The sequence below is a fragment of the Gymnogyps californianus genome, chromosome 18 (assembly GCF_018139145.2).
Source record: "Gymnogyps californianus isolate 813 chromosome 18, ASM1813914v2, whole genome shotgun sequence".
In the NCBI taxonomy this organism is placed as follows: domain Eukaryota; kingdom Metazoa; phylum Chordata; class Aves; order Accipitriformes; family Cathartidae; genus Gymnogyps; species Gymnogyps californianus.
This window is the reverse complement of record NC_059488.1, coordinates 4,115,292-4,140,993: the sequence shown is the minus strand read 5'-3', so window position 1 is coordinate 4,140,993 and position 25,702 is coordinate 4,115,292. Positions and strand designations below refer to the sequence as shown.

The following is a 25,702-nucleotide window of genomic DNA, read 5'->3' as shown; positions in this document are numbered from 1 at the left end:
TCTGCCTACTTCTAGAGGCTGCTCCACCTGATAACAGCCCGCTATTGCTGCTCAATAGTGGAGAAAGTCCCAGTTCATGCCGAGAATGTCTATGCTTTTTGTACCAAACCCCCCATGCTTGGGACTGTTACAGATACGATTCCCACAGCCCTCGGTATCTCTGTTTATCTATTATGGTAACAACTAATTATTTTCTTGACTTTCTGTATGTAAGAGGATACAAACTCCAAGGGTGGAAAATAGAAGGGATTTGCCCCCAAATTGCACAGTCGTTAGCAGTCGAGGTGAGAACGGAGCTGGTGTCTCCTGACAACCCGTCAGATCCCCCCCATCACACCCTACCCAGATGGGTCTTGTCAATGTAATGTGTTTTCACTTGTAAGACAATTTCCATTTTCATCCCGGAGTTTTTGCTAGGAACAGCAGTTTTTGCTGCTTTCTTGGCCCCGATGCTATTGAAATCGATGGTCAGGCAGTCGCCGACTTCCCTGAGGAAAGGCTGGATCCATGAAGCATAAGAAAAAGATATTAAAAATGGGCCTCATTTAGAAATAGAAATCTGGGTTATGGACTATGCAATTGGCTTGAAAATCCACAGTTTGTATGGACTTAAAGTATCCCAATATTAGCAAGTTTAAGCAAGCTTCTGAAAGTGTTCCTAGGATATTTTGCTGGCAAGTGAAACTTTCTCAGTGCGATGTGCTTTACCCTTTTCGTGCCATTTACTTTTCTGTTGAACGCCGCTCAGTGGGGGGTAATAGAAACCCGTTACCTCAGTTGTAAACCAGAACTAACGTGTTTCCCTTTGGAAATATTATTGGTGGTTTTCAAACAGTGAAGTTTTGTGTTTAGCTCAATTCTTTGGAACTAAAATGCAGGTGGAATCCTTTTCTCCCAAAACCCAGAACAGAGATTTGCATTTACACCAGGAAGGATCTAGGCTAAATGGAAGCTGAATGTACCATTTTAAAGGCAGCGGTTTGCAGAACGTTCCCCTTTATCATTGTGTCCATATTCGTACAGGAGGACTTGCAAAAATCTCGGTGTGCTTCTCAGAAGATAGTTGTTAGCAGTACTTTATGAGTACAGACAGCAAGGCAAAATAGGATTGAATGATGTATGTAGAGCTGCTCAGATCTTTGGGTAGGGGCACAGACAAGACAACCCCTCGAGGTCCCTCCCAGCTCTATTTTCTAGTATCTCAGGTCTTGCCCAGAGTCAGACAGTCAGTAGCAAAGCAGGCATTTGAACCCATGTCTCCTGATCGTTGCTTTCCAGCTCTAAACCCTGAAAAACATTCACCTCATTGCTCCATGGCATATGCTAGATGAGCGAAAATCTGGATACACCTCAAACGTGCGTCCTCCCCTCCAATTCAGCAGGATCCACAGCAAAACTAAAGAAGAAACCCCCACACCCCAAAGCACGCTGCCCAGAGCTGTGACAGCAGTAGGTATCGCTGGATCCCATTCCCACCCCAAGGACAACCCCTTGCCAAAATCCTCTGGTACCTGACAGCAGAAAAAGTCTCTACTTATGGCACACACACACAGAGTTGTGCAACAAGTGGCTGCAAGGAGATCTAAGTAACAGGGATGGGGCCTTAAACAGAAACAGATATTTTTTTTCAGGATTTCCAGTTCTAAAAAAATATCAAAAATGGACTTCACTTTTTAGACACACTGCCTACTAGTGTGTCATTTTGCATCTCTATGCAGTATTGTTTCTTTGCTCTTTTTGCCTAGAAGAATTTTCAAAACTAGGAAAAAGAAATCAGCACACACCCTGCTAATGCCTGGAAATCAGTACGTGTACTGACAACAGCCTAAGCCAGTGCAAAATCTACCCTTTCCCCCTTTAAAAAATAAAAAAAAAGGAGGGGAAACTCTTTTTCTACTATTACAGTTTTCCCAACCAACAGCTGACACGTAGGACTGCATTTTTGCTTGATTTTTTTTTTCCAGCATACCTGGAAATTTCAGCCCTCCCAGTTAGGCAGAGCTGGGGTCCCACATTAAACATTTTGTAACCAGTTGCCTGTTTGCTGGTGAGCGCTTGCTGGTTTCTCTCTATTCTCGTAGCTGGAAATAGGCACCGTACTCTCACCGACACTCTTACGGCGGGGGCTGCAGCTTGTTAAGGCTGTGAGCTGGAGCTGCGGCTGCTCCGGGAGCGGGGCCTGGCCCCCGGGAGCGGGGCTTGAGCTGTTTGTTTGCTGGATTTCACATTCTTTGCCATTCTGCCCTTGTTGTGGTTTTAACATTTGATGACCTAGGTATCTCAGAAGGCTGTTTTACCTCAATAGGCATGTGATGAATTGAACTTAATTAGCTTGTGGAAATAATATAAGCCTGAGCATTAAGCGTGCTTTGTTAGGGTTTTGACATCTTCTTTTATATGTACATCTACAAATAAAATCAGGTAGATTAGCAGTCACTAGGAAATTGTTGTTGTGAGTCACTGACTCATAACTACCGTAGGCTGCCTCTCCTCGTCTCGGTTAGTCATGCCCGACTGTGGGCAGAAGTTCACGCAGCTCCAGGGCTGGGGTTAACCGTGTCCGTTTTGCCCGTGGGGACAGGGTTTGCCCCAAACTAATCCCCATCATTCCAGCTTACCCGTTGGAAGAGCCAGTTGGCTCCGTCGCGGCTCAAGGCAGAGCGTGAGCCAAAACCACAGCAGCGGAGCTCACCTGGTTTGTCTTCAAGCACAAACTCCAGCCCTCAGGTGGCACCGGGGCATCCGTGCAATGGACGGATATAGGAATCTGTGATCCGTCCTCAGCATCATTTATTCCTCTGGCTTCCATTTAAACGCCAGCTGGTAAAGACCAGGTCAAAAATCTTTGCCATAAGTCACTAGTTTTTCTCCTCCAGGCTTGTCATTGCAAGCCATCTTCGTGTGCCCTGACCACTGGAGGTGCCGGTTCACTTATGAAAGGGTAATCACCAGTAAAAGCTCACAGGACGCGCATTTCTGTGCTGTTGCACCCCGGCAAGTGCCTAAAAGGACGGGGTAGCCTGCAGGGACGCGTGGCAGCGAGCCAGCTCCCCTTGCCAGGCAGGGGGAAGACGTGGAAGGGGAAGCTGGCTTTTGTGAAGAAGAAAAGGAAGAGGTGATGTGCGCAGGGCAGCAGCGATGGGGGAGCAATCTAACAGCGGAGGGAGGGGAAGAGGGCAACGGGGCCCTGAGGGCTGATGGGGCCGCTGCCCAGCCGATCCGGACGCCGGAGAAGCGGAGGGGCCGCCACAGGTAGCGCGGGGCCGGGGCCGGCGGGAGTTAACGGCGTTGAAGTGCCAGGGCGAGAGCCGTGCCCGGCTAGACCGGGCCGGGTTCAGCCGGGGGGCGCTGCCCGGCCGCCCCGCTCCCCCCCCACCGCGGGCAGCGGGCAGGGTCCGTCGGCCGCCGGGGAGCGGCGGAGGGTCCCTGGAACGGCGATTCGGCGGCGGCAGCGGGCGGGGGGGGGGGGTGGCGGCGGGGCGGGGCGGGAGGCGGAGCCGGGCGGCGGCGGCGGCGGCGGGCTGGGGTGGCTCAGTGCGCCCGGCTCCGTTCGCCTCCCCTCGCTTCGCCTCGCCGCGGCTCTCCTGCGCCTGGCTCCGGCCCGGCATGGCCGCTCCGCCGCGCCGCCGCCTCGCCGCCGCGCCGCCGCCGCCGCTGCCGCCGCTGCTGCTGCTGCTGCTGCCGGTGATGTTGGGCGGCGGGCCCGGCGCGGCGGCGTCGCGGGAGCCCCCCGGTCCCTGCCGCGTGAAGACGGTCACGGTGTCCACGCTGCCGGTGCTCCGCGAGAACGATATCAGCTGGAGCGGCGCCCCGCCGCCCGCCGCCGCTGCCGCCGCCGACTCCCGCTTGCTGCTCTTCGTCCGCAGCGAGCTGCCCGGCCGCGTCGCCGTGCAGGACGACCTGGACAACACCGAGCTGCCCTTCTTCACCCTCGGTAGGCGCCCGCGCCGCTTCCCCCGCCGCGTCCCGTCCCGTCCCGCCGATTCCCCCCCCCCCCCCCCCCCCCCGCCCGGACACCCCCCCTCCCCCGCACCTCCGGGGGTCGCGGAGCATCCCGGTGCGGGCAGTCAGGCTGTCACCCTGCTGCGCCGGGATTTTTGTTCACCCTGCCCTTACCGTGGACAGCCTGGTTGTGTTTTGGAGCTTTCTAACGCTGCCCTTGCTGCACCCTGGTTGTTTTTTTTTTCCTGCTGGGGAGGGATTTTTTTAGCAGGGCCTGAGGGCTGCTGCCTTTTAAAAGCCCTGGGAGTAAAGCGTCTCCGCTCAGGCTATAAAGTGATGGGTGCTGCCTCTTCTGCTCCAACTTGAACGCTTAGCCCTGGAAGAGGTACCACCGAGCCCGGGAGAACGGGAGAGGCTGTTTTTCTAGCCAGAGCCTAATTTTATAAATGCTTCATCTTAATTCTCGAAGCTTGCTCTTGCTTCACGCACAACTCCAGCGCCCGGGTCTGTGGCGAACGCCTGCAGACTTTCCTCCTAGCTCAGCTTTGGTGGGGAGGGGGATGGGACTAGAAATAATTCTGTTGTCGTACTTTTGTCTTGATGCCGGCTCCTCTTGTCTCAGATGGGGACACCCGAGCTGCCTCTTGTCACTTTTGCCCTTTTCTGTGCCTTATTCAGCCTGGGGATCCTCCAAGGGAACTGTTCAGAATGCCGTATGGACAAGCGCGGTGTTTACTCTGCCAGGTCACCGAAGGTTTTCTGATGATCTCTTCGTTATCCACTAGCTTTCTTGCTTTTTGGTGTCTGAACCTAGGATAATTCGAGTACCTGCTTAACTTTGGGTCTGAGATACTGCTTGACACCGCTGGGTTGTGACTGCCAGCGCATCGCCCTGCGTGCATCAGGCATGTGGAGGTTGTGCCCGTGTGCAGGCTGACCTGGTGGGCACCCCGCCGCAATTCCCTTCCCATACCTTGTGGAAGTGACTGCCTGTCACTGGGTGCGATGGGCCAGGGTAGGGAAATGACTGTCTGTGTCTCCCGGTCCTGTCGTTTTACCTTCTGTGAAGCTTTCTTGTAGCAAGCGCCTGTAATAAATAAGTTGATGGTACTTCTTGAGCCTCTTGGGTTCTGGCTTTGCAGTGTGGCTTCCTTAGAGACGGTTGGTCAACTGCAAAAATCCCAAACAAACCAGATGCTCTATTTCAAGTAATAAAAGTGAAAAATCAAAGGTTTGATGCAGTAGGAATGACATTTACCTTACAGTGATTAAAAGTAACAAGAAGTTTCATGGTTCAGCGAGTTGAATTTTCAGATTAGAGTACAGTTTCTTCAGGGACTGGGTGTGAATTGCGCACTCATCTAAATATATCAGAAGGCAAAGAAACCCCTCTGTGTGTAGCTAAGGTAATAGCTCGAGTTGGAGGAGAGAAATTTGTCTTGATAGATCAGAGACATGATCTTGTATAGCAAATCCTATTTCTGTGAGTGACTGCCAGTAAAGAGACCATGTCTTCCTCTAAAAAATTCTCTTTCACTTGCCTGGGATATTGATTATGCGTGTACTCTTGAATATGTAGCATGTCTTGTGCAAAACGGTTTTTTTCGCTGTCCCTTTGTGGACAAAAGACCCCAAAACGTCCCCTCCTGTTTCCCCGAGCCTACAGGCATCAGGCAGATTGGAAGATAAATGGAAGCTTTGCCCATGGTGGGATGGCTTCATCACGGTCCTGAAATTAATCAGCACGTTGCCTCCAGAGAAGGTAAAACACTTGTCCTTCCCCAAGGTCTAGCTCGTGAATTGCTGTGGATGCTCTGATATTTCGAATTTGTTGCATTTCTTCCCGTCTCCTGGTGTGGCAACTGAGTCTCACTCACAGTTAACTCTTTTCTGGGTAAGTGCTTATAAGGATTTCTGCTGGCTTGTTTTTCTAGCGCAGGAAGTAAGGCTGGAGTTTTCTGTAGTGGTTTTTTCCCCCTGCATCCTTTTCTAAGTTCATCGGTGGTTGGGAACCTGAGAGCTGCTGCTGCCTTGTAATGGGCTCTTGGAGGTGAAAATCATGTTATATGTGGGAGGTCAGTCGAATGGCTTTGGAGTGACTTGGGGGCAGGGATTGCTTTAAACAGTGGCTTCTCTTTGCCAGAATCTTTGATAGCCCTTATCGTTAGCTGATTTCTGATGCTTCTATGTATTTATGCACGTTGCTGAACATGTTTAGTGGCTGTCTGGGCCTGAGCTCAGGAAGACACGTTAAGAGCTGACATCCTGCGGATTGGAAATGTGTTGAGGGCTCCTAAATGTCTTTGAGTGCAGGCTCTTGCTGCTAGCAAAGACCACTTGCTGGCCTCATGGGGGTAAGGATGGGGTAGGAAGACCTCCTAAAGCACACACCTCAGGAGAGCCACCCTGACTGGCATCCTGGAGGGATTTTTGAAAGAGAAAAAAAGAAAGAAAAGCATAAAGCAGGCAGAGCTGAGTCCTGGTGCTGATACTATGGACTATAAAGTGAAATAAGTTGAGAACAAATGAGGCTACCCCATTCTGCAGGGCTCAAAAGTCTTTCCAGGCCAGGAAGCATGAAATAAAACCTTGCCTTGCTTGGTGGCGATGAGTTTGTTTAAGCACTGTGTTTAAGCAGGCAGTCTGTAGTCCTGGGCCTGCTCGGCAAGTCCCAGCTTAGTAAGTCTCCTGACGCTGGAGTGGTTCCTGCGCCTCTCATCACTCCTTTGTGTTAAAGGAGGGTGGGGGATCTGTAGCTAAAGGCTGGCAGGTGCCAGAGCCTTGTCTGCAGCAGTGTGAAACTTAGAATCATAGAATCATTTAGGTTGTAAAAGACCTTTAATATCAAGTCCAACCGTAAACCTAACACTGCCAAGTCCACCGCTAAACCGTGTCCCTAAGCGCCACATCTTCTGCTGGTTCTTTTTAAGAGCAGACCAAGTTAAGATAGGCTGAGGAGATAGATGCTCTGAGGCAGTGGCTGGTACAAAGAACACGCAGTGCTCCATGTCCCTTTTCTTTAAAGGATTCTTCCTTCTAGGGAGGAAGCAACTTTTTCTATTCCCTGACAATATGAGATTTTATTCACTTAAGTGTAAGTGCATAAAGCGAGAGCTTCCAGGGTTGCATCCCTGCCTGCGGGGAAGCCTGGTCTGCAGGAGCCACTGCCTGACTGAGACGTAAGGAGAAAGCAGCGCTAGGAAATCCCCACGCAGCCGGCCCATGGCACGCTTGGAGCAGCAGCAGGAGCAGCAGGAGCAGCAGCAGGAGCAGCAGGAGCAGCAGCCGCCGCTCGCCCGCCCGCGTGAGCCGTGGGTCGCGCGTGGCTCGCGGGAGCCCGCTAGGGGGTGGTGGGAGCCCGGAGATGCTCGCCCGGCGGCATCTGCTCTGCCGGGAGCCCTCTGCAATGGGTGCAGCCTGCACCCAGCCTCCTGCGAGCCGGTGGGGAGGCCGGGAGGGAACGGTTGCGTCCTCTCCCAACAGAGGCAGAAAACTTTCTTTCCTTGTTGCATCCTTCCCGGACCGCAGCGGGGGACCTGCCGCCGAAACGCCGACCGGCAGCTCTGGTTTGCTCGGTGTCCCTTCTTCAGCGGGCTGTCTCAGTTTCTGTATTTCCTACGCCTCGGTTTATTTTTTCTCTCTTGCGTTGGAGACAAGAAGGATGTTTCTCCCCCTACCCTCCAGTTACATTACTATAAAATTACCCAGCAAAGCACAGTGGTGATAGGAAATGACAAATGTAACTTTGCCAGCAGTGCATTATGAATTGCTGTGCATCCCCTTTCCTGAAAAAGCATCCTGCCCTTTCCTTAACCTTGGATACAACTGATGCTTTGCGGTATTTTTTTCCCCCCCTCTAATTCTTCTGGTGTTACGCTGGCAAATGGTGCAGCCTATCATTGACTTTATTCTTGTACGGTGAGGTCTCTCTAAGGTATGTATCTTGATGTAGTCAGCAGCCGTGTGTTCTGTACAATAGCTGCTTCACAAACAGCGTAGCCTGCTTTAAGTGCAATTCAGGGAATGAAGCAGTTAGCTTCCGAGCTAATTTAGATGAGCTCTGTCTGTGTGTGAGCAGATATATATAGAGGAGAGAGAAGGAAAGAGGCAGACAAATTTTCACCGCTGCTCTTACCCGATAGTGGCTTACATAAGAACAGTTTACTACACACTTCTCATAAATGGCTTTAACGGGTGCTGTTTGACAGGCGTCTGCAGTGCCACAAGGTGCTTTGTTTTGGTGGTTGTCACAAAAGGTGCTTGTGCATCTACATTACCGGTGTCCCACCGTGGCCCCTGTGCGTGGCTGATGATTATCCCCTGCTTCTCGAAGCTGTGCAGCTCCTCCATCTCCTCAGCTATTCAGTGCCGCTTCTTTTATCTTCTTTCTTAACTTTTCCTGAAGCCATCTTGTAACTTGAACTTCTTCTCCTCTTTAGGCTAAGAACTCATTAAAATAAGGGAAAACACTTAGTTCCCTGCGGATTGTTTGAGTTTACTGCTTTTTCTGAAAATACTTGAGCAGGGTTTTGCCACCCTTGCTTTTGTCAGCAACTCCTGTTTTTGCAGAGCGGGGTGGAGAGGCTGGGGTTACCTGGGGAACGCGGGTACGACTGAAGCTTTTTGATGCCGCTGTTCGGAAGCGCCGTTCTCTGCTTTGAGTTGGCCTGTGAGATCTGGAGCAGCATCGTAGCGGTAGCAGAGAGAGCCTGTGCCTGGCGTGAGACCCCGCTTGTCAGGGCACGGCATCTAATAACTGGGTTGTCTCTGCAGAGAGAAGCTGATGAGCAAAGTTTGATTTCAACACCTCCCTTTTCTGTTAACTGCATCCTGCTAGACTTGAAGAGCTGCACTGCGTATCTGGCCAGAGGTTTGGTTAATCAAGTGTTGGGGTTCTTTTTGTTTATCTTTCTTTTTCTGGCTGTTCCCAAGATAGTCCAAGGGGTAAAGAGTCACATCTTCCACCAGGCAAGTGGAGGGAGCCAAAAAACCTCAGCGAGGTAGTGCAGTGAAGATGAGACGTGTTGGTGGGCTCCTTGGGATAGGGACTGGGGGGGATGTAGACCTGAGAGCGGGGGCTGCTTCCCTTCCCCTTCATGCCCATCCACAGCTGTGCGTGGCCGTGGGGTCTGGGCCAGGTCCCCGGTGGCGGGGGCTGCCTGGGGAGGGTGTAGGAAAGAGGACAAACCTTTTGGTAGCAGTTTCCTCCCCTCCTTGTATGAAGCTATGTGATTACTTAAGCTTTCCAGGCCGTTGGGTTCTCGTAGTTGGAAAGGAAAGGAAGGAGAGCCCAGCTCGGGGTGGGGTTGTACTGGTGATGTGGGTCCTGAGCTCAAGATCTGCCCGCTGTGGTTGCAGGAGAGGCAAGCTCTGTAACACCCAGAAAGGCTGTAGGCACAACATGCCCATGAAAATGCGTCCGTCCTCGGATGACCACTGCCTCCTCCAAAGGCAAGGCTGAACGTGGCTTGTCCAGCATGGTGGGATGCGGACTTGCAGGGATTTTTCTCTGTCTTGGATATTTTCTGGGATGAAAATCCCAGTTAAAACTGGACTCTGTAACTGAGTGGCAGGCTGTACTCGGGGAGTTGCTGCTTTCCAAGAGTACCCGCGTTGACCAGCTAGTGGCAACAGAAGATTAACTATAGAGAGAGGAGCCGGTTTTCTGCAGCTGAACTGTCAGGCTGGAGTAGCGGGAGGAGGCTGACAGCTGGGGATCCCCTCTGCTCCCCCCTTCCTCCCATGTGATGCCAGCAGGTTTTCCATGATGTCGGTGTGCCAGAGACCTTTATTGCTCTTCTGCTGGAAGAAAAAAATGTGCTTTTCTTCAGAATTAGGTGGGGAGCTTGCATTTCTCTGTGGGGGCTGGGGAGGTGAGTGACCTCCGAGCACCACCACACAGATAGACATTACCTCCAAAACTTGCTGTTTTTCCTTTCTAAGGCCTAAAAGTGTGAACCCCGGCTGTGTGATGGACAAACCTGTGTGCTGCCTTGGTGATACGGTGCTGATGTGCGGTGTTGGCTGGCTGTGAAACCAGGCTGAGCCCTTGGTCTTTCCTAGTGTAACAGGAGTTCAGGCGTGGGACTGGCTGGGACAGGAGGAGAATAGATTGATGCCACTTGTGGGAACGATGAGGTATTGATCTTATGCTACCTCGACATATATGTTAGCAGTTGCAGGTGGCTTGAGAAACACCTACCATCACACCAAAATGCCTTGTAGAGTGTGGGGGTAGACTGGGGTTGGGGACTGAAAGAAGTAAAGAAAATAGAAATGCCTTAATTGAAGCCTTTTGTTGTCTGTAATGCCCACAGTACAGCTCATGTCGAGAGCATCCTCCTCTGGTTGCAACCACCTGAAATGGGGAATGATGAGCCTCGCCAGTCTTCCCTTGCTGCTCCCCAGTCCTGGCCCTGTCATTACCTGTGGGGTGGGTGACAGGATCGAGCAGAGATGATTCTTGTGTGTAACCAGCTTAAGAAATGGTGCCACTTAAAAGAATTGAATGCTCGTGCTGCTGCTCGGGTCTCAGCTAATGTGGTTAAGGTTTCCAGTGTCCAGACAGTATGGAGACACTTAATGGTATTGAAGGAGCAGAATGGCGTGCGGAGGGGACGAACAGTGATCTTGGCTGCCTGCATCTGCTCTGGCTGGGTGAGGCTTTCTGGTTGTCCCCTGGGAAGGAGGCAGGTGGGGAAAAAAATCACAGAGTAAATGATTTTGGCCCATCGATCCCTTTGGGCATCTTCCCTGTATGCCGCGCAAGAAGCACTGCTCTTGAATGCATCCAGCGTGCTTATCCCGCTGCGGTCTGGAGAGGAAGGAGGGATTCCTTGCAGGAGGAGGTTGCGCTGCTACTGCCTGCGAGAAGATGGGGCAGATAAGATTTGGAGCCAGGGCTCTGCCTGTGGGCAGAGGCGGCTGGTGGGGAGGAAGACAGAAGTATGAGTTCCCCTCTGTTTCTCATTATCTGTTCCCTACCAGTCTTGCACCCCTCCCTCTCTGCTTCCACCTCTCCCGTCTCCGTGCAAGACAAAGTCTGTATGAAACCTCGACTGGCTTTGAAAGCAGCAGCGAAAGGGGGGAAATTTTCCATTAGCAGCATCAGCAGTAAAAGAGATTTTTTCCCAGTCACCTGGTAACTGCTGTATTTAGGAAGATTACTGAGCTGATGGTATTGCTCCCAGGCATATACATGGGAGTGATCCTGTTAAGAGGGGGAGGCAAGAGCCAGTGTGCATGGCCGTACGCAGGGAGGTGAGCTGGTAAAGGTTAGCTGTGCATCTCTCCGCAGGGAGAGGAGAGCTGCTGTGCTGGAGAGGGGACCCGCTGGGCCTAGCACCTCGCGTGCACCGTCATCTGCTCTGCCAGTGCACGAGAATGAAACAGAAATTGCATCGCCAGCTGCACTAACAAGCTGCAGCGGGGGGGAGCGGAGCATGGCTCCCCCGGGGCTGGGCGCTTGCTCATCCTCGAGTGGCGGAGGGAATGCCTGGCTCTAACCTGCCTTTGGGAACAGGCTGGTTATTTTGGTGCCCGATACCTTTCTTTCTCCGGGTCTGATGAGGTATGCCTACGCAGGGGCGCTGCCCTGGCTGCAAAGACCCTACGGACTAACTGGGGATGTGAACCCACCCTCCCAAAAGCCCATGGCTCCGGGGCTGCGTAACTGGGGTGCAGAGTCTTGAGACCCCAGGTTTGCTCCCAGCCCTGCTGCTGGCCGTGAGCATGCTCACAAGAGCTCAGCTGTGCTGATACCTTGGAGGCTTTGGTTCTTTTTCCTTTCTCCCCTCCCTTGTATCTCTCTGTGGGGCAGCGGGGTGGCCTCACCTGCGGCTGGAGCCCTGCCCTGGCTCTGCTGCGTGAGCTGGGCTCCCCGGCCAGCCCCGAGGGCTGCTGGCTGCCGAAGCACTCGCCTAACGTGAGCTGGCGTTGCAGAGTGTGCCTGCGGCTGCCGCAGTCATGGCTGTGTCTGTCCCAAGGCCGTTCACCGCCCGTATCCTTCCCTTGCTGCTCTTTCTGGTTCTTGAGCGATTGGCGTTCCAGGGAGTGCAGTGCATCCCTAAAATATGGGATCAAGTGACAGAAAATAGGAGTTGGCAACAGCATAGGAATTTTTTTTTTTTTTTTGCCTCTAGCCAGCTGCTCAGTAACATCAGCTTCTTGATGCACTGCTCCCGTGTCAGCAGCACGCCGTGATGGCAAACAGGGGGCAATTTGTGTGTGGGAGGAGGGCTGGAGCAGAGCATGTTCTCTGCAGCCCAAGCCCAGGACCTGGTGCTTGTCTGCCCTGGCCAGGGAGCACCAGGTCTGTGTGCTGAGGCTGAAAAGCCGCTACCTCTGCTCACGCTTGCCGTGTTGCTATTGCTTTTGCTGCCTGGGGGTCTGACGGGAGCTGGGGTAAAAGTTGATGCCGCGGACCTAAATAATTACTCGTGCAGCATGCACCCAGAGCGAGATCTGCTCTCTCGGGCAGTTTCCCACTTGGATGGGCTTCCCGGGGTGAAGGGGCTCCCACGGCAGATGCTGCCAGTTGTTCCCACCTCGGTCTCAGTTACTCAGCACTGCCTTGCACAGGCTGCTCTGGGGGGGGGGGGGGGGAGGGAGATGAAAACCCCTTCACCTTGGCTTGCTGGGTCTGAGCAGTCATCTGTGCGGTGGGTTCAGCATGGGTGGTGGCCCTGGAGAGCTTTGGGGCTTGTTGGGACATCCTGATATGTCCCTTTTCCTTCTACCCCCATCACACTTCTTTCTTGTCCTTTGTACCTCTCATCTGTTTAAATTAGAGGGGTTTAAACTCTTTTTCCTGCCCTGTAACGTGCCCAGGAAATTCCTCCCAGGCGTCTCTGAAAGCCGCCTTGTTGGCATCATGCTCCTTGTTCCTCCACCTCTAACGTCTTGGGAAATCTGGACAGAGTGAGGTGCCCAGGGGGAGCGAGGTGTTGGGAAGGTGATCCAAAAGGTGGATGCATGTTCCCCTCCCTCTCTTCCATGCCATCCAAACTGGGCAGCCCATGGTCAAGCTGTGTCCACAGACTCACGTGTAGCATTTCAAGCATCAATCAGGCTTCCAAAAAAAGTAGAAACCGTTTCCTTCCCTCCCTCCCGGGAACAGACAGGAGTTTGTAGGAGAGAGAGCCTGAGCCAAAGCAGCGTGCTGGGGTTTACCTCTGTGTGCCTGGGGCTTTTGCTGGTTCAGGCTCCGGTGTGGCCTGGGTTCCCCCAGCCCCAGAGCCACCCACTGAATGCGGCAAACGTCTCCCATCATCTTCTGTCTGGAGGAGGTGCTTGAGGTGGGCAGGTCAGGATCTTCCCGGGGATACCAGTGCTGGGTACCACTTGATTAAGGTAGGGTCAACTCACAGGAGCCTCCTGGCCCTTACTGGGGATGGCGTTTGGGACAGGAGGCTGTGCCGTAGGTCCAGCTGAAGAGGAGGGATGCTGTAGAGGAGCCAATCGCAGCAGTGGCATTTTGGGGACCTTAGAGGTATATCTGGGAGTGAGACGTTGCAGGCTGAAAGCACATCCAGCAGTGATGACGTTGGCCTTATCTGTGCAGGCAGGTCCTCTCCTGCTGTCGCTGGAAGGGCGCTGGCTGCTCTGTCTGCCACGTTCACATCAGGGGCTTCAGCATTTTTCATCCCCCGCGGAGCGGTGGGAGGGCTGTAGGGGTGCATTCGTCACCTGAAGAGCCCCTGGGCTTCGGCTGAACTTTGTGTTCTAGCAATAAAACCGTGCTAGGAAATGTGTGCTGTAACAAAGCCCATGGATATAATACATCCGTATCATACTGTACCTTTCATCTTGAAGGATTCCCAAGGAGCTTTACAAACTCGGTGTGCTGCAGCCTGCCAGGGTGAATGAATGCTATCAGTAAAGGCTGCAGCCTAATCTCTGCGGTAGCGTGTCCCCCCGCCGCTCCCCCTCGCAGGGGGAACTTTATGAAGTCTGATCTCGGACTAGCACTGCACCAGGTGTTTTTCTCTAAGCTTGAGTTTCTCAGGAGAAAAAGGAAAACCGTGTAGCTGTTTGTTATGCAAAACCAGCAAAGAAATATTCTTCCTGGGGCAGTAGGAGTGGGTGGGAATTACTTTCACGCAGCTTCAACAGCTTTGGATCTTGGCAGAAAAAGCGTTTGCAGGGGAACATGCCCTCCATGCAGCCCCAAGAAAGGGGATAATAAAGTTTGAGCGCTTGAGAAATTGCTTCTGGGCATAAGCAGGGTGACAGAGTTCAGCTGATGGGCGCAGGGGCTGCTGCTGGGGCAGCTCTTGGGAGGGAGACTGTAAATGTCTACCTGAAATACTTGGTGTGCAAGTCTTTTGTCACCCGATGTCCCCTCCTGTCCCTGCAGAGACAGTCCCTGAGCCAGCTGATGGCGTGTCCGCATCCTGCAACCTTTGGCAACGTCTGGGCTGCTGCTGCCTCCCACCGCCCGCAGGGTGGGAGCAGGGAAGGGCGATGCAGCCCTCTGCCTCGGTCACCCTTGGTGGTCTCCAGCTCCAGTTGGGTTTATTTTCATCTGCTCTTGGCTTGCCTGGAGCTGTGGGGGCGGTGGGAGGTGTCTGAAGCTGCTGTTGATGGTGGCAGAGCCTAAAAATCAAAACTGAAAGTGGGATAAGGGGCACTAAACGAAGCTGTCATCGGAGGCATATGCTTGAAAAGCGGAGGTTAGCTCGAGTCTATTTTTGTTTGGAGTGGTACACACTTAGCTTGTTTTGTTTAGCAGTTTGTTTATGGGATGTATTTTCCCATCCTGTGTAGCTCCTCAAATGTATGCTGTAAACAAACTGTAAAATCAAAAGCAGCCTTTACGTGTTCCCATTAAATGCATCCTGGTGCACGGGAGATCCAGGGTGCCTGGTGCCGACAGGGCTGAGGTGCCTGCCAGCCTGAGGTCCTCAATGAAGGAGGAGACAACACACCAGCGAGGGAGGTTATTTTGTCATGTTTGAGTCTGGGAATTGCTGTGGGCGTCCCGGGGTTGGAGCAGCGACACCTCAAAAGCATGACAGCCTTTTTGACCATTTGCTCTTGCATTGGAGGCTCCAAGCCTTCTCATGCTCATCCCTGAGGAGCGCAGGTGATGCCGCCTGCAGCTCCTTTAGTTTGGCCTCCTTCCCTGGACCCCATTGAGATGGTTCCTCAGGCCACCAGGAATGGGACGTGGTGTTGCCAGTGCAGTTCATGGATTCTGGACGTTAAGAGCCTTCAATATCGACTGAATTTCAAAAAGGCAATAGAGGTTTGTGGTCGTTTTTACTGTAGTTGTTGCAGTTGCATGCCTTGTACTGGATCAACAGCCATGTGTTTCTCGCTTTAATTTTTCTGAGCGTGATCAGAGAGGCTAGAAGTGTATTTAATTAAGTAGCAACAGCCTTGCCTTTTAACGCAATTCAAGAAACCGGAGCTGCTTGAAGACACAAACTCCATTACGTTGCTTTACATCTTATCACATCCCAGCGCTGCTGCTTCCTCCTCTTCTGTTCTTTGCTCTCCCCAGACAAGCAGCACAGTTGTCCTTACTGTGTTCCTGGCTTCTGGTGCGTCGGAGGAGGAAATCCATTATCCGGTGGCATGGCAGCTGGGAGGGAGGTCGGGGACGCTGCCTGTAGGGGCTGCTCGTAGCCAGCTTGGGGGTCTTGCCAGAGCAGCAGTTTGCACGACAGACACGCTGCTCCTCGTTGTACTCAATTTTATTCTGCTTTTGTAGCAGCCGCCTTTGCCGCTTAGCTGACAAGCTGTTTCTTAACGTGCCGTGGCCCAGCGGCGTGCGGGAACAGGGACGAGAGCTGGGATTTGGGCAGGATGCGAGCTCCGTGAGGTGCAGGTGCGGGGATGCTGCCGGCCTCTGCTTCTGCTCCCCGGGAGTGCGTGCGCTGCCCGAAATCACGTGTGCTGCCCAAAATTGTGCGTGCCGGGGGAGGTTTACTCTGCTGCCTGGGCTCGCTTTAAAGACTGTTGTAAAACCTTTTCCCTCCTTGTCGATGAAGGGTTTTACAGCGTGTTGCAATGGGCCACTTAAATGCAAAACAGGAGGAAAAAGTCCTGTTTGCAGCACTCCTCCCAGCTGAGCTGGCGTGGCAGCCCGGGGCTGCGCAGGGGTGAGAGACAGGGTGTTTGTAGGGGATGCTGAAGAAAAGTTGAGCCTCGTGAGAGCCTTCCCTTTGCAGAGCAACCCGTTGGTGTTTCTCCTGTGGCATCTCCCGGCTGCCTTGCCTCCCCAAAATCATTATTCCCCATTGCTCGGCAGGCTTCTGTGCTGGTTTGGTGTATGCCCCAAGTCATGTAAACCCAATATTTTAGTAGACCTTGGTCTCCAAAGCCTCTCTCCAGCAGGAATGGTGCAAATTTGTCCGTGGATACCTGGCCCACAGCTGAAGCAGCTCTGTGGTCACCTCCCTGGGAGGGATGTCCCAAATCGCCCTGTGTCCCACAGCCTCTCTCTGCAGGGAGCTGGTGTGGGACAGCAGCTCCCCGTCCCTGCTAGCGGAGGGCATTTGGGCTGGGAAGGAAGGTGACCTTTTTGCTGTGGCTCAAAAGGTGAGGGTTTTCTGTGGATGCGGGGCTGCAGTTTTTAATCGCTGCTTGTTCTGATCGTCTCTCTACAAAACTGCTCTGAAGGCACCTAAGGGTAAACCAGCAGGAGTTAATATTCTTCTCCTTTTGCTGTTGTTGAGTGGGGGAAGAATTTAGATTCAAGAAAAGCTGTTATTTGTAATGGTGCTTCTCGCCTCGGCTGTGGCAGCTGGCGGGCGGGTGAAACCTGGGCGAGAGGAGAGGGGCTGTGGACCTGGCTGGGGAACAAGGTACAGCTTTAATTTGGCTGATACTGGCCATGCAGCGTTTCCCCATGCTCTCGTTCTTCCAACTGTACGCAAATGTTTGCAGCAGTTAGGGAGCTGCCCAGGGAGATGTTTATTCCTGGCATGAACTGACTTTGAGGGAAGGGTTGGGCCAGGAGGATGGTCTCACCGTGGGCATCGAGATCCACCCTGTCCAGCAGCCTCTGCTGCGGTGGCCAGCAGAAGGTGAGGAACAAGGCACGGGTCCCTGGAGCATCCCGTGGAGGTTTGCTCCTGTGTTCCCACGGGATGCTTCGTTGCACATAGCTGTGATAAGCATCTGTGTGTCCTGACCGAGCTGAAAGGGTCCCGCAGCAGCTCCCGAGGGGCTCCTGCATCTCCCTCCTGCGTCTCCATAATGTTGGCCTCTCTGGGAAGTCCCTCTGATGGGGATGCTGCGTTGTGCCATGCACAGACGGGCTGCGGTGGGGGAAGAGGGAGGTTTTTCTTTGAGGTCTCACGGACACGCCGAGTGCTGACCAGGGGCCAGCGCAGAGGGAGGGATGCTTCTCTTAATTAGCACTAGATGAAAGGAAAACTTGTCTATATTCAAAAAGCAGCTTGTTCCAGTTTCATCGCAGCCCCTCAGTTCTGAGCTTTAAAGTTCGATGTATGTGTGAACAATAAGTTTGCAAAGATGTTTTGAAGCCGAAATCGCAGCATTGTTATGAAAATGCTGAAGGGGAGTTGTGACACTGTTTTGAAGATGAAAGTATTTTTACAATCTTAAACTGACACATTTAAAAAAAAAAAAAAAAAGAAAAGAAAAATGAAGTTTGCACAAAAGACAGCTCTCAACAAGACTTTCCCTGGCCAGAATCAAACGTGACCATCCCCGAAGACTGGTGAAGGTGCTTTGAGGTGCTGCTGGTTTTGGCTGTCATATAGGTGACCCTGTGTCCAGTGTGGTGAAGTGAGTGGTTCCTGTTGGTGTTACTGGTATGTGCTGGGCAGGGCGAGCTCCCTGCAGCCCCACCGGAGGGAGTGGTGGATGCCCCCTGCCCTGTTGGGTGCTTGCTTTCCTCCAGGCAGTGGATGGATCAGCGGAGCATCAGGAGGAGGGTGTGAGACGAGGAGATGCTGATGGAGCATGGACACGTGCCGGTCCCATCCTTGGTGCCTGAGCGATGCCCTTGCCACTTCTGGCCCCAGCAGCGCTCGCTGCAGTTGGAGTTGGTCTGTGAAAACAAATTTTTCACAGCTGTTTAGCAAGCATCTGCATGGCTTAGTCAAACTGCACCTTCTCAGTGAGGAGCGAAGGGGGAGGCTGGAGCTGGCCATCTCTGGCACCGGCTCTGGGCTGCTCCTGCTCCTCAGCCATGCCCCAGGGCTCCTGGGTTCATGCCATTTCGGCTCACCCACAGGCACCGGGGAAGCTGGGCTAGGGGGTAGAGGCTGGCCATGAAACACCGTTATCAGGAGCGGGAACGGCCTGGTGGGTCTGGGGACTTGCAGCAGCTTGGGCTCTGTCGCAGCCTCTTCCAGTGACTGGCTCCCCCATCCCTATGTTGCATCTCACCGGTTTAAGCTGCGGTCCCTTGGTCCAGCCCAGCTGCTCGTTCATTGCCTCCTGCACAGAGCAGCCTCTTGCACCCCATGAAGCCGTAGCATACAAGAAGGTGTCCGGGGTGTCTAATGAGGCTGTGCTAGGTGCACCTCCCCTTTGCCAGCTGCCTGCAGCTCCTCTCGGCCGGGATGGCAAACAGCATCGTTGGTCACTCACCGACCACCTTTTCTTGGGATTTTCTTTTCCGTGACCACCTAAATGCACCGGCTTGTGGTGATGGCTTTTTTTTATTCCCATTAAGCTCTAGTTTCCATTGCGCGCTCTCAGATACCCAGGGGCCTCTGAGCCACCTGCCCTATAATTAAAAGCAATCTATTACGATGTCTGAGGGGGCTGTGCGAGTTACAGGGCCACGAGCCCTGGTCTGCTGCAGAAGAGCTGTCAGGCAGTTCCTTCGTTAGAAAATAGACACCAAAAATTCCTCTTCCACCCCCAACTTTGTCTTCCTGCCAGCCCTGGATTCCAGATTTATTTAAGGGTCTTTTCTTTTGGGCTCGGGTGGGTGTGGAGCGTGTATTTTTTGCCATGTGAGTCTGACAAGCCCTTGGGGAGGATGAGTGGGTGTCTTGAAGCGTTAGGGAGAAACTTGGCAAGTGCTTCAGCTCCAGGAATCTCTTTGCATTTTTGGCTGCATCTGCTTTTTTATCCTGCTGCTCTTAAACTTTTCTGAACCGGCAAAGTCACACCCCAGCAGCGCTGCCATCCAGGAATAATGCTGCTCCTGTTCCTCGAAGGTCTGGCCGCAGAGACTGGATGGTTTTTATGGTTTCTCCCAAGGGTGCCAGCCGCTGGATGGGACAGTCCTGGCCTCCTCCTGCTCAGCACTCCCAAATCTGAGTGTTGACTATGGATGGTCTTACCTTCTCTACATCATGGAGGAGGGTCCTCCACTCTCGGAGGTGGGCAGGAAGGTGCTCAGAGCTGGCTGCACAAAGGGGCAGCCGTACGTGGGACGTGCGTGCCACGCTTGGGTGTTTCCCAAAAGAAGGAGAGGCTCTCCTGAGCCTCTTCGAGGTGGTGTATTTCTTGTTGTGTCTTGTTCCGTGCTCTCAGCTTGGTTCCTGGCCTTGTATATGGGATTTGGGATCCGGTTTCAGGAGGTGAAAGCAATCTGTTAGCTGTGTTGGAGGTTAGGGGGAAGAGCTTCCCTCCATGATCTTTACTGTACTGCAGTTAAAGGAAGCATATGTGAGTGTGCGGATTCATCTGGTGGAAAATACAGGGCTTTTGAGTCGTTCTGGGATTCTCTTCTTGGCTTTGCTATTTACTCATGAAATGACCTTGACCGAGCGAGCACACCTCCCTGTACCTCTTCCTTACCCACTGTTTGCAAGAGCCTGGAGGGGCTCCCTGTTTGCATTACTGAGGTGGTGTAAAATTCCTGTGTGGAGGTGGGAGGGAAGGACAGACCCCCTCGGCTCCTTTCCTCCCACCGCTGCCTGCAGGCTGACGGTGCAGAGAGGGCTGAGGAAAGGGGACCGGTGGAAGTGCAAAGCCAGAAGTGGAAGAAATGGGTGGGTGGAGGATTGGTAAGCGGACTCGACAGACTGGGATCTGCTGCTTCTGTGAGCTGGGGTAGCTGCTGCCCCATGCACTTCTCTAGCCGACAGCTCTCCCCGCGGCTCAACAAGCGGCTGGGCAGCGGGAGAGCAGAACGCTGCTGTCGAGTCTGATGGCTGTAACACGCTGTCCCGTTAGGAGCTGGGTTTTTCTCTGTGCTTTAGTGTGCTAAAAATGATCTGCATGGTTGAAAGTTCCCCTCCTCTCCCCCACGTGTACACGCGTCTCCTGATCTCTGTGAGAGAGTGACAGCTTCTCTAATTAGGCAGCCGAGGAGGTAACCTTAGCAACTCCATGCTGGTGCTGGGGACCATCTCCAGCTACCTTTGGAGATGGCGTGTCTGGTGTTCAAACGGCCTCTCACGAGGACAGGAGAGCTCGGGCTGCCTGCACGCCCGTCCTCCCTCCCTGACACCGTTTCGCATGGCTGGTGGTGTCTGCCATGCAAAGCCAGAGCTGGCACAGGAGGAGGCACCTACGTCCCGTCACTACTTGCTCTGTTCTTGCTGACGCACAGGCTGGGCGCACTACCTGCCGCAGCTCTGGGGAGAAGTGCTCTGGTGTCTGTGGGCAGTACTGGAAGGGAACTGGTGCAGAAGGAGGTGCTGAGCCTGCTTCTGCACCGGTGATGCCTGCGCTGCAGTGAGGGGGGGCTTGGACCTGCATCAGGGGAAGCTCTGGAGATCCAGGAGAGCAGGAACCGGCCCTCCAGGAGCACAGCGTGGGGCATGCACTTGGCTTGTCCATCTCCTTGGGTTGCAGGTGGTGGGAGCTGATAGCCTGGCAGCAGAGCAGCGCTGGCTGGGGCTTGGAGGGTGGTTGTGAGCGCAGCAGGGTCCGTGTTTGCTGCAAAAGGACCGGGAGTGTCCTGTACCCTGGGAGCCGAGAGCGTGCCTGCATCGCAGCATCCCCGTCCCTCCGTCCTCCCCATCCCTCCGGGCTGACACGGTGGCTGTAGCACTGAGCACTCCTTAAAATCTGAATGCACCTCCTGCCCTGTGGGCTGGAAGGGGCCTTGGCTCCTCGAAACAGTGCTCGGAAATACTTTTTTATAGCAGCTGGGAGCAAGCCAGGGCAAAAATGAGCTGAGGCCGCTGAAGGGAGATAAGCTGAGACGTAAACTGTGATTTTCTGCCCTGTGAGCCCTATGCATGGATTTCATCTTTTAATGGAAGTGCAGTAAATAAAAGCCATTTTCACAATAAGCTGAGCAACAGGTCATAAGTGTCTGAGCCACTGAAATTGATAGAAGTGAGCTAAGCGTAACAAATCTCCCAAAATTGCACCAGACTCCACTTGTATCTAGTCCCTTCCTGCATCTCACCAATTATAGCAAACGGCAATTATTTCTGAGCCAGAGCTTTCTCTGAATAAAACCTCAGTCAAACTGCAGATGCTTTATCTTCTTTTCAAATAGACTTGTACCGGAGGAAAAACCCCCAGTGGGGAGAAATCCCATTTGAAGGGGCTTTCCCTAGCAGTGTTTGTAGAGAGAGTAGATGCTGGACATGCATCGAGGCGTAAATTTGACTGATCCATAGTTTGCTGGCTCCGGCTGAGAAGGGGATTCAGGGAGATGTCAAGCGCGTTCCCTTTCAAATGTCACTTGTGTCTTTGTGAGGATGAAGCGCGGGCTGGGGATGTGCCGGCATCAGCCATCACGGCGTGACCTGCTCGCTGCTGGGATGCTCCTGTTGATGGGGCCCCGGTGGAGCATTGACTTTTTCTCCCTCTTCCAGTTAGATCCAGTAAGTGACTGTCTCTTCCCAGTCCCCACCACAGGTCTCTATGTTAGTACCCAGTGATGCTTCTGGGGTATAAAGCAGACTCAAGTCCAGGCTCAGACTAAATGCTAAAGCTTTTGTCCCGTATAACCTCTATGCTTTTTTTTAGAAACATCTCTGCTGCAGAGCCTTGGGGACGCACCTGCAGCGAGGATAGCGCGTGGGGTGAAATTTCCTCGTCTCTGCACCAGTTTGTCTGATTTGCGGGGGTTACCTGGGAATTTATTTGAATTTATTTGCAAGCGCTTTTAAAGAGGTGCTCATTTTATACGTGGAGATGTGGCACCGCTGGTTTTACCTGCTCTGTCTCCAGTCCGAAGTAAAATAGCCTGGTCTTCACCGTTGCTTCTGGCTTCATGGTGTTTGAGCGAGATGTCTCCGGTGCCGTACAGACTGTAGGGCTCAGGGAGGAGGGTTGTGCAGGTGGCTGTCAGCGTGTGTACGGTTGCTCCTTGGCCGAATGGCTGTGCCGAGGCATGAGGCATCTCAGCCCTGATGTTTTTCTGTGCGTGGGAGTGAAGTGCATTGCTTGGGATTTGTTGGAAGCGTGCTCCTACTGTTAGATGCTGCTAGAGATGCTGACAAAGAAGTGGCACAGGATAGCGGGTGTATGAAGCTTAACTGGCTTTCTGATTGATGTCATTAGTACTCCCTACTGAAAAATCCCTGGGAAGCTGGACACTTTCTGTCTCTGGATTTCTCCAGAAGTTTTAGCTGAACAGCTTCTCGTTAGGTGCGTAGAGGCTGCTAATGTGGCACCCTCCTGGGTCCCGGAAAAAAATGGCAAGGTCTTAAATTGCCCAAGGACTGATTTGTCTCTCGTGGTGTTGTTAGCGAAGCGCATCAGTCGGGGTATTTTGCAATGCCTGGAAGCCTGTGGGATGAGACAGGGAGGCTGCATCGCCTGCCACGGCCCCGGGGCCACTGCTCGGTAGGGCTTTCCTAGCACGGGTGAGATGAGAAATCACCAACGGGGAGCGAGGAGCGTTGTACAGTGATGTGTCCTCCCCTGTTGTGGGGGAGCAGAGTTTGATTGATTTACTCTGTGTTAGCTTCGCATGAAGAAAACTGTTGGTTATATTTTTTTTTTCTTTTTACGTTAGACTTGGGAATTACATTCCCTCCCCCCCTCCCCGAGGTTTGTTAATGAAAAGCACCGAACCAGCTTCTCTTCAATTTAATTTGCTTGCATGAGCTGGCAGCCCCGTCCAAACACCTCCCAAATATATAACATAGAATCATAGAATGGTTTGGGTTGGAAGGGACCTTAAAGATCATCTAGTTCCAACGCCCCTGCCATGGGCAGGGACACCTTCCGCTAGACCAGGTTGCTCAAAGCCCCGTCCAACCTGGCCTTGAACGCTTCCAGGGATGGGGCATCCACAACCTCTCTGGGCAACCTGTGCCAGTGCCTCACCACCCCCATAGTGAAGAATTTCTTCCTTATATCCAATCTAAACCTACCCTCTTTCAGTTTAAAGCCATTACCCCTTGTCCTATCACTACATGCCCTTGTAACAAGTCCCTCTCCAGCTTTCTTGTAGGCCCCCTTTAAGTACTGGAAGGCTGCTATAAGGTCTCCCCAGAGCCTTCTCTTCTCCAGGCTGAACAACCCCAGCTCTCTCAGCCTGTCCTCACAGGAGAGGTGCTCCAGCCCCCTGATCATCTTTGTGGCCCTCCTCTGGACTCGCTCCAACAGGTCCATGTCCTTCTGATGTTGGGGGCCCCAGAGCTGAACGCAGGACTCCGGGGGGGGTCTCACGAGAACGGAGCAAAGGGGGAGAATCCCCTCCCTCGACCTGCTGGTCACGCTTCTTTTGATGCAGCCCAGGATACAGTTGGCTTTCTGGGCTGCAAGCGCACATTGCCGGGTCATGTTGAGCTTCTCGTCAACCAACACCCCCAAGTCCTTCTCCTCGGGGCTGCTCTCAATCCACTCATCGCCCAGCCTGTATTTGTGCTTGGGATTGCCCCAACTCACATGCAGGACCTTGCACTTGGCCTTGTTGAACTTCATGAGGTTCGCACAGGCCCACCTCTCAAGCCTGTCAAGGTCCCTCTGGATGGCATCCCTTCCCTCCAGTGTGTTGACCACACCACACAGCTTGGTGTTGTCGGCAGACTTGCTGAGGGTGCACTCAATCCCACTGTCCATGTCACCAACAAAGATGTTAAACAGACCTGGGCTTTCCTGGCATGCAGAGGGGAGGGTTGGCTGGTGGCAGGTCTTGGAGTGATGAGAAGGGCCAGCGTGGCAGATCTCCGGCTGGGAGAGGGAGATGAAGGGTCTGGATGGGCAAGATCTTGGCACTGGCCAGGCTGTGAGCGCCTGTTTCACCGAATTCAGAAAACAGTATGAAGTCTGTGCCTTTGTGTGCCCTCATGCCTTTCTTTGGAGAGGTGTTGCAGATTGTTAATTAAATTTCAGGTGTTCCCCAAGTAGCTTTTTCCTTCCCACACGCATGTGGGCAGCCCTACCATCATCATCTCCGCTGTCGTGGGACAGCACAGTCACTGGGTTTGGAGCTGGTGAAAGGCAGCCCTGCTCCCTGTGGGTACTACCGTGCCGGCTTATCTCTTATCAGAAGCAGAGACGTGATCTCCTTTGCATCTCTCTGCCAGCTGAGGCACATCTCGCTCTTCTCTCCCGGTCCAGTGGCAGCCAGGGCTCTCGATGCATCCTGCCACAGGGATGCAGCTTCGTCATCCACCTTTGGAGTCCCCTCTATCTGCAGTATCAGAGGCAAAGCAACTAAAATACAGGATCAGCGTGGTTATTCAGTACATCCACCTTCCTCTGGCAAGTGGTTCAGCGTGCAGAACATGTTCATTTACTCGCCTAAACAGAATTTCATCGTCCACCTCCCGCAGTGTGTAATGAATCCAGCCGGAGATGCTCAGCCCCTGTAGCTGCAGCAAACCGAAGCTCCCCAAGATCCTCCGCAAACTGCGACTTGTTCTCTGCTTCTTGCAGTGTTTCCGTAACGCAGTTGGCCCCCGCGAACCTCTTTTCAATTTGGGAAGCGCTGTCTTTGTTCCCTTTTGCCTAGCCAGCTGTAATCCCTGCCTGGCTGTGCCCCTTACTGGGTAGCCATTTATTTTCCTTAATCTTTTATGAAGCACTTTTATCATAAGCTCTCTGAAAATCCGCTGAAATTAGACCCTCTAAATCACCTTCATCTATTTTAAAGGCTTTCTTTTGCAGATAATACTGCCAGGTTGCTTAGCATGCCTCTTTTCCACCATCCCTTAAGGAAGTTGCATTGCCTCGACCTGTTCGGATTATACTTTGCCGGCTTCTATATTGCCTGACCCCTAATTAGACTCTGAGTGAAGTTCCTGCTCTCCTGCAGTTTGGTATTTAGCTCTGTAGTTCTGGAGCCACGGTCTTCTGCTTTTAAAAAATAAAAATAATAAAAAAAAAAATACTGCAGCTGTTTTACTGTTTGCACAGCTTTTAGGAAAAGCAGCCAGGGCTTGGTGGATATTGTGGGAATTGTATTAGTGTTTGGTACAACTCTGTACCTGAGCTAAGCCGCCCTTTCAGATCTGAAGGACTGAAATTAGCTTGGCAGCCAGGATGCACAAGTTTCACTAAGTAGCTACAACTTCGGAGAAACCTCACCGTATGCCTCTGATGTAGCTTTTCTGATAGTTCACACCTCGTTTGACTTGGAGGGGCATTTTTTTCCTCAAGATGCAGACCCCCATAAGATGGGGAGAGCCATGGATGAGCTGGCTGCCTGCATACGGTGGTCTTAGGTCAGTCCTTCTGCGCGCAGGGAGGGGGGAGGCTGGGGCAGAGCCCGGCACTGTGCTGGAAATTATGATTTTCTTTCTTGTATGGTAAAAGACGCCCATTCTCGAGGCACATGGCTGTGGCCTTTCCCTGGTGTGAAAGCTTGGGGAAAAATAACATTGGTTGACCAGCTCTCTGTATTTGGGAAAATAAGGCTATTCAGAGCAAAGCCCCCCACCTTGCAGGCTCGGGCATAACTGTA

General features: G+C 52.8%; 1 protein-coding gene across 1 annotated transcript in view; it reads left to right on the top strand.

Moving 5' to 3' along the window:
• Positions 1–3,606: 3,606 nt before the first annotated feature.
• ASTN2 (astrotactin 2) overlaps positions 3,607–25,702 on the top strand; it is a 361,993-nt gene continuing 339,897 nt past the window's right edge. Inside the window, exon 1 of the mRNA XM_050908006.1 lies at positions 3,607–3,934. Within this exon, the coding sequence (XP_050763963.1) occupies positions 3,607–3,934 (328 nt within the window). The remainder of the gene's footprint in view (positions 3,935–25,702) is intronic.